Source organism: Triturus cristatus, chromosome 11 (assembly GCF_964204655.1).
Source record: "Triturus cristatus chromosome 11, aTriCri1.1, whole genome shotgun sequence".
Classification (NCBI taxonomy): domain Eukaryota; kingdom Metazoa; phylum Chordata; class Amphibia; order Caudata; family Salamandridae; genus Triturus; species Triturus cristatus.
The window spans coordinates 532,831,582-532,844,780 of record NC_140594.1 but is presented as its reverse complement, the minus strand read 5'-3'; the positions used below and the strand labels follow the sequence as shown (position 1 = coordinate 532,844,780).

Below are 13,199 nucleotides of genomic sequence, written 5' to 3'. Positions count from 1 at the left end.
CGCCTGATTATGTCTATGTTGATTGGTGAGTGTTCCCACCTACGGACCCCCTTCTCTTTTTCTCCTTTTCCCAACAGATCCTGATATTGACTTAGCCTTTGCTGTGGGAGAATCATTACCCCATCAGCTACCATTGCTTCTGAGTGAGTTTTCCACTCCCTTAATCTCAATAACACAGATACAGTGTGATGTTCCAACACCACTGTCCCACAGTGACACTCTGTATCTTTTTAGATTTTAGGAGCTACTTGAGAGCCCACAAGGGAACGAACGTTGACCGTCCTTCCCCCTACAAGTAGGTGACAGTCTCTTCACCTCTATTAGCATTCACCCCTTATTCACACACCGTCACTACACTGACCCCACTCATTTCGATTATCCCTAGGTGCTCTTCCCAGGCTGGTCCTGATGAAGACCCCAACGTGAGGAACAAATCACCTTCATATACTAGGGGTCGAAACGTAGACAATCTACCACCTGTCCGCAAGCTCAAAGCACTGAATAACTGAAACAATATGTACTTTAGAGCTATGTTTAGACATGGGAACAATTGACCTATGTTAGGGCGGAAAGGTCCTGTTCTATGTAACAACAAATGTATATATGTCACTATACCTTTACCCTGTCCCTCACCCACTGATTCACTACCATTGACCCTACCCTTCCTCTTCTTCACAATGAGAACACTGTAAATATTGAATGCACTACCGTTGATTGGAGCAACTGTGTTGCCAACCATTAAAGCTTTGACGTTATATTGCATTTAATGCATGCATATTTCATGGAATTAAATTCCTGTCTTTTAAATCATATTGAGGCTCCAATCGGTAAATGCTTTTTACATTACATGTGTTTTGTAAAAAATACTACCACAACCACTTCTAGAACATATTGAAGCGTGATACTTGGCAGAGCTGCCTATCGTTTTTCTTTGGGGGTAAAAAAAAAAAAATGGTGGCCGCAAAATACTTTGCTGTCTAAAGTGCTTGGAGTTTTCAGGGAAAAAACTTCTTTGTCAGTAGACTTCGGGTCTGATTAAGAGTTGCTCGTTATATTCCGACCCATGTGTAACCTCCTGTTTACACATGGCTCAGAAATACGAGTTTGAAGGTATTTAATGCATCCTGTAATTATCGAATGCGTTAAATATCTCAACTGTTGCTGAATTTTGGTAGGTCAAACCTACTGAAATTTAACAGGGAAAACAAAACCGTATTTACAGTAGCCATGGGGATTTTGGTGCATTAAACAAAATATACTTATTTTCACAAATGCATAATAGGTGTTATTTATCACACCTGATAAATAGCGTACCCAGTGGTATCATGTACCAGGTGCAATAAATGACACCAAAACCGGTAATTAGGACCTCAGGCTGTAAGGCTATTTGAACATCTCCCACTACAGAAAGAATGTTCTAAATTAAAAATAGAGAAACAGAAAAAAACTTTGGAGCAGAAGGCTTACAGCAGCCATCAAAAGCCCGAGCCACTTAATTGTCTTCAATGGAGCTAGCAACATTCCAATCATTCTAATATAGTGCACTGCTGAGGACTATAACCGGTTGTTATAGGCCCTGAACCAGAGTTTAACAAGGCTAACGGCCTTTAACAACATGTTTAGTCCGAGGCAGAAGGGCTAGAAGGCCATTAGAACATTCCATACAGTAAGGGTAGAATGAACTAAATTTAAAAGGGATAAACAGAAAGGCAAACATGGGAATGTTGGAGCTCTGTGCTTATGCCAGCCATTATAAGCCAGTAGGCGACTCCATTGTCTTCAATGGAGCTCTCAATAGTACAATGTTCTAATATAGCTGTGGCGGGCTCTACCGCCTATTAAAGGCCTGCTCCAGCGTTAAGGGCCTGAGCCAAAGGCCTTTAACAAGGGAGCGCGTCTTTAATGGCCAGTAGAGCCCGCTACAGAGGGCAGAATGTGCTAATAAGTAAAAACATACGCCTCTTGGAGCCCGGAGGGGTTTAAGTCCCCTTGGACTCAGAGAGGCCTTTATTCACAGCAACAGCTGTGAACAAAGTCACATATTGGAATGCTGGAGCTCCGGGCTTCTACCAGCCATTAGAAGCCCAGAGAACGCCATTGTTTTCAATGGAGCTCCCAACATTCCAATGTTCTAATAACGTATCAAATTTGAGGGGGATAAAAAAAGGCAGGCACCAAATACTTTGATGTCTAAAATGATTTGAGTTCAGTGGTACACTTCAGGAAAAAAAAAAAACTTCATCAACACACAACAACAAAAGGATGAGGTCAAACGTCTATAAATACAATTCTTTAGCATCACTCTTTTCTTCTATTTTTCAATCTTCAAAATCTCAAATTGTGGGAATTGGCTGAAATTATTTCTAAACGACAAGTTTTTGCTCCTACTACATAGAAGGGTGCATTAAAAGACAACGCCGATACCAGCTCAATTCCTACCACCCTAGCACCTTCACCCGCTGGAGGAAAACATTACAAGGTTTCCAAGAAAAATGTATCTTGAAATTACAAGGTAAATTCGTGTTGTGTGGGAAATGTACATATTGTGAACTATATGTACATCCTCCAGAATTTTACAATCGCAAGGAAATACCAGGAGGATCTGAAACAGACTGGCATCTAAAACAATAGTCATTTCTCAAATTGGAATTGATCTGTCCCAAAATTGGTTGAATGGCTGATCTTGGAATATGGTATAGCAGAAATGACTCGGGGGGGCCTTCTTTAGTAAAAAAAAATATGTCAAACGTAAAGTACAAAAATTGAATCCGATTAACTTTTACACAATTTGCTAATCTCGCAGGGAGATTTGATTAAGAATAACCAACAATGTGTTACTGATGACACATGAGAAAATTCAAACTTAAAAAAACATAACTGACTGCAATAAAGCAGTGTCGGTTTCTCCTGGAGAGCAGTGTCTGCAAGGACTAGGGCCCTGGCATGTGGGCTATGAGGAGATTCTAAATTGAATACATACTCCTGACAGTCCATTAGGCTATTCACGACTAAACTGGACTACAATTACTGCTAGAGGGTGATCGGGCTAGTCTGTGGCGGCAATAACCCCCTGCCAGTGTACCTGGTGCACCTGACTGGTCAGATGGTGTCTGCCTCAGCCAGAATGTTCTAAAAACTTCAGTCCGTGACAGGGTGACGAATGAGAGGTTATGTTTATACAATCAGGTGCTTAGCAGAGGTTAGAATGCGCTCATACGGCATGCCTTAGCAAGGAAAAGCCCACTGCATAGGATGCAATAGGAAAGGCGAACGAGCTTTAGAGATTTAAGCAAGTGGATATCAGGCAATTCTTAACAGATGGCAGATGAGCCCTTGGGTGGCCAGAACCATCTGCAGATCAGGGGAGTGCTGTCCCTAGTAAGTCACAGGCACTGAACAAGATGTTCTATAGGGCACGAATCAAGATGTTGCAGTGGGGAACCATGGGTAGGACATTCTACAACTATTCCTTTGACGGGAAAAGTGCACCTTCAGTAACCTACATGCCACCAAATCTTACTCTCCCGCGTGACTGTTCCAATACAGTAACTAGCAGATGAGTCTGCACCATATGGACTAGACCCGGGCGATCTAGCTGGCTGTAAGTGAGAAGTGTGAAATCTGGAACCAGTTCATATCAAGGGATCCTGTTAATGTCCATATGTGCACATTTATCAGCTTCTCTTTCACATAACAGAAATATGGATGAGCACAAAATTAGCAGGAAAAATAGGTTTGTATGGATAATTAGGAAAAGTTTGCTGCAATATATACTGTTTCCGTAAATGCCAAAACCAGCACCAATTAAAATTACATACTGTACAGCAAGCAATGAGCAGAGTCATTTAACAAGGACAAGTGGACATGCCTGCTGACAGTTGGCAAGCAGAAAAACTGGTCAGTCGCTAATTAAAATTAAATGCACACTTTTAGGAACTCAATTAAATGCACACTTTTAGGAACTCATAGGTCATCTCTGTAGCGAGTCAGCAAGACACACAAAGGTGTTCAAAAATTAAATTACTTATGCACGATAGCGGGTGGTAAGCCTATAACCTCAGTCTTATTTACATGCATAACTCATTGTGCCATCACTTAGCTCTGAAGTAATGAGAAAACAACTACTGTGCCCAGCCTCAGAAGAAAATTCAACTCGTCAGGCTCTGCTGGCACATGCAGCTTGTCTGTAGTGTGCTTCATGAGTAAGCTGGCATGGGTTTGGAAATAGTATCTACACTTTCAAGCTCACCCTGCCGTTTGGATTTGCACAAAGACGTGCTTAGTATAGCACTTGTGACTGCGCACATGCTGTGAAGAATATGTTACCTGGTTGTCAGCTAAAGACCCATCTAGTGGAGACACTGGTGAGTTGAGCTGTGATTTTGTGTTTGCAGCCAGTGAAAATATATACTCAGCGGCGGTTTCTTCATTAGGGGGGGGGGGGCATGGCACCAACCCGCTGTGCCGCGCTAAACGTGAAAAATAAAATGGCAATGAAATGATTTCATTGAGTTTTTATTTTTCACTTTGGAGCTCCGTAGCAGCCAACCTGTCTAAGCAAGGAAAAAAGGGGGCAGGTCCCCTGCTGCCAATTGACAGCAGAGGGTTGGAGCAGTGACTGACTGGGCGCTCCAAAGTGTGCATGTCAGTTTGGCCAGCCGTCTTAGGCCGGCCAAACAGACATGCGCACTTTTATTTCTCCAACCCAGCTGTGTTGCACAGCCAGGTTGGAGAATAGCCACAGTCTCCCAGCGCCTGAGCAAGTGTCAGGCTAGTCCGCTCAGGCCAATCCAGGCACTTCTCTTATGCTAGCATGAGAACACCGCCATGATTGGGTGGGGAGCCTGTGCTGAGGTCCATAGACTGAGGGGAGGTCGGAGGAGAACTGGAGTGGAGCGGCAAGGCAGTGTTAGTACAGGTAAATCTTTTTTTGTTTTATTTACTTGCATTCCTCTAACCCACCCCTGGCCGCCTCATCACTTTAGACTGGTGGCGACCGCCCCTGTATATGTTAAGATAGTGTATGGGCGTGCTCCGACTTTTAGTGGTTCATGGGGTTTGTGTGAGCGGTTGAGTTCATCTACATTAGCAGGTTCACTCTAGGCATAGCTTCTATAGAGCATCTGCTTGGATATGGAGGGCAACAGCTGTTTAGTGTGTTTCTTAAGAGTCCACAAGTGGCCATGCTTACTAACAATGAATCCCATACATCACCCATGGAAGCACTAGCCAGTCGGCCCTATGTCTCGAGTGTGGCTTCCACCCAGCATGCCTTTACACGTACGCACATACCTGCGAGAGGCTTATGAGGAACTACAAGTCACAGCATGCTCAGTTCAGTCAAAGAAAATAACAACAAGCCGAGGGTCACACGCGTCACAGCAGGCCACATTTACACAATTCTTCCAGGACTTAATTTGGAAATATGGAATTATTTTTGACCGACAAAGAGAAAGGCAGAGAAGGAGGAAAAATAAAGAGAAAAAAAACAGACAAATGGGAAAGCGGGGTAAAAAACAGGACCTGCAAGATTTGGATAAAGTAACAGGAAGTTCATAGTGGCGAATGAGGTATGAGTTGGCATCGAACTTGGGGATCCTTGGCATGGGCAACCCTGGTACTTGCATTGAGCTCTTTGGAAAACTTGGGGGCATTAGATTAATTTAAATAATTATAGCATTAGAAGTCTGAGCTTATGTAACAAATCTGCAGCTGATGCTGGTTTCCTCACAGATCGGATGCTGCAGTAGGTTTCCAGTGCGACTTCTTTTCCTAAAGCTGGATTTGCTGCTCACTTAACCCACTTGTCCACAATGTGGAAGTGGTCAGGCAGGGAAATGAAACAGCAGTCACCAGGGGAACATAAACGTGGGGCAGATGTCCAAATCATACAAATCTTAAACGGAATGACACCGCAGAAACTATACATTTAAAAAACTATAAATTAAAAAAGCTATATTATCTGTTGCAAAATCTGACTCTGCGGGGAATAATCATTGTGCTAGATTTTGCCTCCACTGAATCTTATCTGAAAGCCAGGCTTAGCAGTAGGGCACATTTAAGACGCAGTGTCGAAGGGATGTATCATTCATTACTTTAACGCGCTGACAAACCTAGCGCTATTATTCAACGCTCTGAAAATGGTATATAACTTGAAAGATGAATCGATTTATCGCTTGTTCGTCGTGTATTCCTTCTCGAGACCTGCGATAGTTGGCAAGTACCTGCTTAAGCAGGGCGATGCTGGCTGGGAGCTTTGCTCTGCACTCAAGCCGGGAGCAGTATTGACAGGCTCACAGCTGACGGCAAGGGGGGCGGGGCGAGACCCAACGCAAGCAGGCAGAGCGATTTCATCAGCCGCACTTCTCTCGGCGACCGGCAGGGGGCCTCTCAACAGAGAGAAGAGGGGTGTGCGAGAATGGACACTACAAGAACCGGGATTTAGCGGGGTATTAACATTATGGTCCACAGCCAGCGGGGCATTACCATTAAGGCAACCCCACAGCCAGGGTGTTTAATAACGGGTCTCAGGCGACAGCGCAGCATTGCTCTTGGTGTCTGCAATTATGCATGCCACACACTCCCATATATCCAATGCAAGTCTCTTCTCGTCCATATAAAGTGCACCGTGCACAACTGACTTGGTGTCCAGATCCTCGAAACAACCAGCAGCACCCTTTGCCTAGTGTCACGGTCACCCATCGTTCCCTCGTGATCAACGTGCCTTTACCCTCCGCTCTCCCGGCAGCATGATCTTGCCCTCGCGGATCCCCGGAAGAGCTCGCGCTCCTGCCTGCTCTAGGACTAGATCTTAAATACCTGACAGCGCTGACGTGAAGCCGGCACGTCTGAGCGCTCGCGACCCTCAGGATGCTCCGCAGGGCTCCCATGGTCTTCAAAGTTGCCATAGTGATGTTGATGAAGGCACAGAGACGAAACCTGCTCAGACGATCCTACGATCTGACTGGGAGGAGTTGCAGCAGGCAGGCCTCTTATAACTTTGTACGTGACGTCAAAGACACGCCCATAGGGTGTCATGGAAGCCCCAGAATTTGGAAAGGTACGCCCTCTCGAAGGTTTGGGGACGCCTTCAGCTGCAGCCGTACCTTATGCAACTCCCTGATAAGGGCTGGCCCATACGCCGCTCGCAGCTGCCGTATCTCACTGTGTCGCTCCCAGTAGCATCTTTGCTTGTCCCGTAATTTGAATGATAGCAGCTTTACTTCGTGTGACTGCTGTTTCTCTTACAGAAAGTAGTCGTGGCAGGTCGCTCAAGATATCCTTGCGGCTCGACATTTGGGAACGCCCAACAGGAAGATTTGCAACAGAAAGTTGCTGTGCCGCTATTAACTTACATTGGCGTGACCCTCCTTTGGACGGGCAAAGAGAGAGAGAGAGACGGTGTCGAAATACCAAACGTTGGTTTAATAGAGGGAACCTCCAACAGAATAGGGAAAGTTGCCGTGTTTGAACAGCTGTGGTAACTGGCAGCCTGTCGTGTGTTCCTCATGTAACTCCTAGTGATAGCAAGTGCATGTCACGTATGTGGCTGCCAGCTGCTGTGCCCAGTCTTAGCGACAGCAGTTGCATTTGGCATAACTTACAGTAGCTGTTTCTCTCTAGGATGTACAAGATAGGGTGGGCCTAGTCATTTTTGTATAACATAATTTGTAAGAAAAAAGAATATATGAAAAGTGCGAGGAGCTCAGTGTTTTTCTAGGAGCCCTCTGCCAAATGGTTAGGATGGCAAATATTAAGACTGCCTAGTGGGGTTCCGCCTGACCCCTCTTTCCTCCAGTACTCTACGCGTTCAGTCTTCTTAGTCCGCTCCAGGGTCACAGTGGGAAGGCGGGCATTCGGCCAGTGATTATCGCGGACCATTGACATATATAGAATGGCAATGGGCCAGCTCCAGCAAACACACATGTGGTGTGTGTGCTCCGCCTGGCCTTGGGGGTATGTATGATGGTGAGGTCCCGCCACAGGAGATGCTGCTTTTGAGCAGCAGAATTTTTCACTCCCCTTGGAAGGGGAAGTGATGTGGACAATAAACGGGGTTCTGCTTTCGCCCTGGTAGTGGATGGCCACACTCCCATTCATAGTGGCCAAGCCAGGCATCCTTGATTGAGAGGCTTTGTCAGCAGAGGCCCTTGGCAGTAATTTTCCAGAGCCGTACTGCCACTGGGGAGCAGCTTTTAAAATACCTTAGCCTAAGAACGGCCCACAGAAAGAGTTGCCCCAGTTACTTATCAGTAATCTTCCTTACTCCGAGTATTGTCTTCCTTGCCACATGCTAAACGAAGTGAGCTTCAGGCCACACCAAAACCCTCCAAAGCAAGAGTTAGCCTCCCATGCTTCCCATCCTTTCCCTACATGGCCGCCCAATATCACCCCTGACCTCTTTAAGAGGAGGGTCGGCCCAACCCCCAGCCTGAAGAACTACCAAGCCCAAATATGAAGCCGATCGCACCCCAGGTAGGGATGGAAACTCATGTGGAGAGGAAGACAATACTCAGAGTAATGAAGATTACTGGTAAGTAACTGGGGCATTACCTCCTCGTAAGTCTTCTTCACCACATGCTAAACAAAGTGAGCACATACCTAAGCCAAGAGGCTTCATAGTGAACAAGTAATCAACAACAAGGTGTACATGACAGCAAAACAGGATTTAACCGAGAGTATAAAAATACACAGGACAAACCACACAGGCCCAACACAGAAGGCCATCATCAAGGGACAGAGGACCCAGCACCGAGAACCACCTGCGCAAAATCCCCAGAAGAAGAACCACCCAAAACCACCTGGTAGTGCTCCATGAACATGTGTGGGGAGGCCCAGGTCGCAGCTCTGCAAATATCTTACGTAGAAACCCCCTTAAACGAGGCCCAAGAACTAGAGAGGACCCGGGTGAAACGACCCTGAACCCTGGCTGGGAGCTCAGACCCTTGGGACCTGTAGGCCAGCAAGATAGCCTGCCCTCGAAGGAAAAAGGGTGGACGGCAGGAGGCCCATAGATTTTGAAAAATTGGGCAGTTTGTTGGAGGCATTAGCGGGGTGCACGAAGAATGACTTTGAGCTACTCCTTTTCCAAGCAGCATTCTCGGTGGCGTTCTTTGGTGCCTTTCGCATTGGCGAGCTAGTGGCCCCCAGGAGGCAGGGGCCGGCTGGGCGCTGCATCCAAGCGGAGGACGTCACGCCCGGGCTAGCCTCAGTGCAAATAAAGCTGCGAAGGTCAAAAACCGACCAAGAGGGAAAGGGCGCGGTAGTGCAGCTGAGGTGCATCCAGAACAACAGATCATGCGCAGTATGCTGCCTGCAGAAATATATGGTGGCGCGCCCCACTGGCGGGGGAGCATTGTTCAAGCATCAGGACGGTAGTAACCTGAGCAGGTTTCAATTTACTACATTAATGCGCCAAGCCCTGGATAAGGCAGGGCTGCCCTCGCGAGCATTCGCTCCCCACTCATTCAGGATCGGCGCGGCAACGGCGGCATCACAACACGGCATGCCGGAGGCAAGAATCCAGGAAATGGGCCGATGGCGGTCCAGGGCCTACAAAACATATATCAGGCCGCAGCTGCTTTGAGCTGCAGATGGGGTCGCGCCACTCACCTTGGGATGCCGCACGGCAGGGTCAGTGGCGCGCGGCATGCCACCTTGGGATGCCGCACGGCAGGGTGGCACGCAACAGGAAGGCCAAGCAAAAAAAAAAAAAAAACACAAAAAAAAAAAAACACAAAAAAGAAAAATGAGAAAGGGGTCTGTATGATGATCTGATATGCCCCCCATTGTTCAACAGGAAAACGAAAACGCCCCCGGCTAGTGTGGGTTGTGGGCCACTCGTTCGTCGCCAGGATGGGTACTTGGTGGCGGCAGACGGGCCACAGGCTGGCAGAAAGGCCCAGAGACACGTGTATCCGGTGGCTGGGACAACCAGGGATGAGCTGGAGCAAGCTGACAACGACGCTCGAGCATCTCCTGGCGGACGCAGCGTGGCACCCGGACATACTGATCATCCATCTCGGGGGAAATGACTTGACATGCATGGGCAGGAGAGTTTTAAGCCACACGATGCAGGGCGACCTCGTAAGGGCAGCGGCGGCGTTCGGGGGAACGACCATCATCTGGTCAGAAATAGTAAGCAGGGGTCACTGGAGGGACGCAGAGTCCCATAAAGCAGTAGAGAACAGCAGGAGGAAACTGAACATTGCTATGCACACATTTTGCTGTGCCAACAGCATGGAATCAGTCAGACACGGCTTGATCCACTTGGGGCGCCAGGAGCTGTATGGCAAAGATGGGGTGCATCTATCAGAGGAAGGGATGAAGATTTTCTGGGGCAACCTTTGGGGCGCGATGGCCTTGGCAGGTTGCAGATAAAAAAAAAAATAAAAAAAACAAGCGTGGGGGGGGGGGGAGCCGCAAGAAGACGGGAGCCTCCCTGCGGCGTGGCGGAATAACGGTACGAGGGTTGGCTAACGAGACACACCGACAGGGCGGTGTGTAGGAGGAGGGCCGCTCACCTTGGGATGCCGCACGGCAGGGTGATGTGGCCTGGCCAACGGAAGAGGGGTAGCAAACGGAGACGGCGCTCGCGGCCCAGACCCGGCCTATCGGCAGGGCACAAAAGGTAGCGAGTTGGGGCCTAACTCCGGGGGGAGAGGAAGCTACCCCTCCCTACACGCAGAAAAGCTTGGGTGACCAACCAAATGGTGGTCCCAGTGGTAATTGGACCAGAGGAGAAATACTAACGAACAACAACAGACCTGGTTGGTGGGTCGGGTCCTTTACGAACTGGAGGGACAACGAACTACGAATGGGGGCACGGCTTTGTGTCCAAAGAGATGGCAGTTCGCAAATAACCCAATATGACCGATGTCATGCCAGATGTATGTAACCAGAATAAAACTGCGGCCAACAATGACCACAACTGTACCATTCTTGTTGGCTAAGTTTTTTGGGGATCGCCGGGGGGGCAGCGGGGGGAGCAGGGGTAGAGGTCACACCGGGTAGGCGCAGTGCGAGGGTTATTGCAGAGGCCCGCCGTTCCTCCCCGGAGGGGGGGAGAGGCTCAGGGGCCGGCGCCATAACCCGCGCCGCGCCGAAGGGTGACAGGAAGGAACCGGTTTTGGGCGCCCTTGGCGACCAAAGGCGGCGGGTAGTAGCCCCTCCTGCCCACGCGCTGGCCTCGCGGCTACCACCCCCCCCCGCAGCCAATGGGGGGGCAAGACATGAGGCAAACCCCCCAATGGGGGGGCAGGCCTGTTCGGCGGGAAAAAGGAGATGGGAGATATAAGGGGCCGCTCTCCCGAGGAGCTCCTAACTTCGGGGAGCAGGGAGAGCGGCGCACCAACGTTTTTTCTGCAAATCCCACCCACCCACACCTATGATACAGCAATGTCGCAGTGCTGGACAGCAACACGAGCGTAGCGGAATAACGGTACGAGGGTTGGCTAACGAGACACACCGACAGGGCGGTGTGTAGGAGGAGGGCCGCTCACCTTGGGATGCCGCACGGCAGGGTGATGTGGCCTGGCCAACGGAAGAGGGGTAGCAAACGGAGACGGCGCTCGCGGCCCAGACCCGGCCTATCGGCAGGGCACAAAAGGTAGCGAGTTGGGGCCTAACTCCGGGGGGAGAGGAAGCTACCCCTCCCTACACGCAGAAAAGCTTGGGTGACCAACCAAATGGTGGTCCCAGTGGTAATTGGACCAGAGGAGAAATACTAACGAACAACAACAGACCTGGTTGGTGGGTCGGGTCCTTTACGAACTGGAGGGACAACGAACTACGAATGGGGGCACGGCTTTGTGTCCAAAGAGATGGCAGTTCGCAAATAACCCAATATGACCGATGTCATGCCAGATGTATGTAACCAGAATAAAACTGCGGCCAACAACGACCACAACTGTACCATTCTTGTTGGCTAAGTTTTTTGGGGATCGCCGGGGGGGGGAGCAGGGGTAGAGGTCACACCGGGTAGGCGCAGTGCGAGGGTTATGCAACTCCCTGATAAGGGCTGGCCCATACGCCGCTCGCAGCTGCCGTATCTCACTGTGTCGCTCCCAGTAGCATCTTTGCTTGTCCCGTAATTTGAATGATAGCAGCTTTACTTCGTGTGACTGCTGTTTCTCTTACAGAAAGTAGTCGTGGCAGGTCGCTCAAGATATCCTTGCGGCTCGACATTTGGGAACGCCCAACAGGAAGATTTGCAACAGAAAGTTGCTGTGCCGCTATTAACTTACATTGGCGTGACCCTCCTTTGGACGGGCAAAGAGAGAGAGAGAGACGGTGTCGAAATACCAAACGTTGGTTTAATAGAGGGAACCTCCAACAGAATAGGGAAAGTTGCCGTGTTTGAACAGCTGTGGTAACTGGCAGCCTGTCGTGTGTTCCTCATGTAACTCCTAGTGATAGCAAGTGCATGTCATGTCTGTGGCTGCCAGCTGCTGTGCCCAGTCTTAGCGACAAATGCAAAAACAACAATTGATGGACAGAATGCAGAACAATGTCATACATTCACCCCAGTACAGAGATCTGGGCCTAAATCCATCGTTTTTTTGCTCACCATGCCATTCCAGTTTGAACCCAGCCATATGCAAATCAGTCTTGACCCTGTGCCTCATGGGAACAGTCCAGCCCGAACTGCCAAGCCAGGTCCTCCCTGGACTGGAAACAAGCATCCTAGGACCAGTTTCGGAGTTTCACCCCTCTTCAGCCAGGATAGCTTGATTCCAGTGGCATGGAGAGCACGGGACTCACGTCTGAGCATACCCGTCCCACTCGGGGTGACAAATGCAAAAACAACAATTGATGGACAGAATGCAGAACAATGTCATACATTCACCCCAGTACAGAGATCTGGGCCTAAATCCATCGTTTTTTTGCTCACCATGCCATTCCAGTTTGAACCCAGCCATATGCAAATCAGTCTTGACCCTGTGCCTCATGGGAACAGTCCAGCCCGAACTGCCAAGCCAGGTCCTCCCTGGACTGGAAACAAGCATCCTAGGACCAGTTTCGGAGTTTCACCCCTCTTCAGCCAGGATAGCTTGATTCTTAGCGACAGCAGTTGCATTTGGCATAACTTACAGTAGCTGTTTCTCTCTAGGATGTACAAGATAGGGTGGGCCTAGTCATTTTTGTATAACATAATTTGTAAGAAAAAAGAATATATGAAAAGTGCGAGGGGCTCAGTG

At 48.8% G+C, this 13,199-nt stretch overlaps 1 protein-coding gene across 1 annotated transcript in view; it reads right to left on the bottom strand.

Moving 5' to 3' along the window:
• Positions 1-7,519, bottom strand: part of MTHFD2 (methylenetetrahydrofolate dehydrogenase (NADP+ dependent) 2, methenyltetrahydrofolate cyclohydrolase) — a 34,042-nt gene extending 26,523 nt beyond the window's left edge. Inside the window, exon 1 of the mRNA XM_085633453.1 lies at positions 6,820-7,519. Coding sequence (XP_085489579.1) covers positions 6,820-6,908 — 89 coding nt within the window. The 5' untranslated portion in view covers positions 6,909-7,519. The remainder of the gene's footprint in view (positions 1-6,819) is intronic.
• Between the last annotated feature and the right edge of the window lie 5,680 nt (positions 7,520-13,199).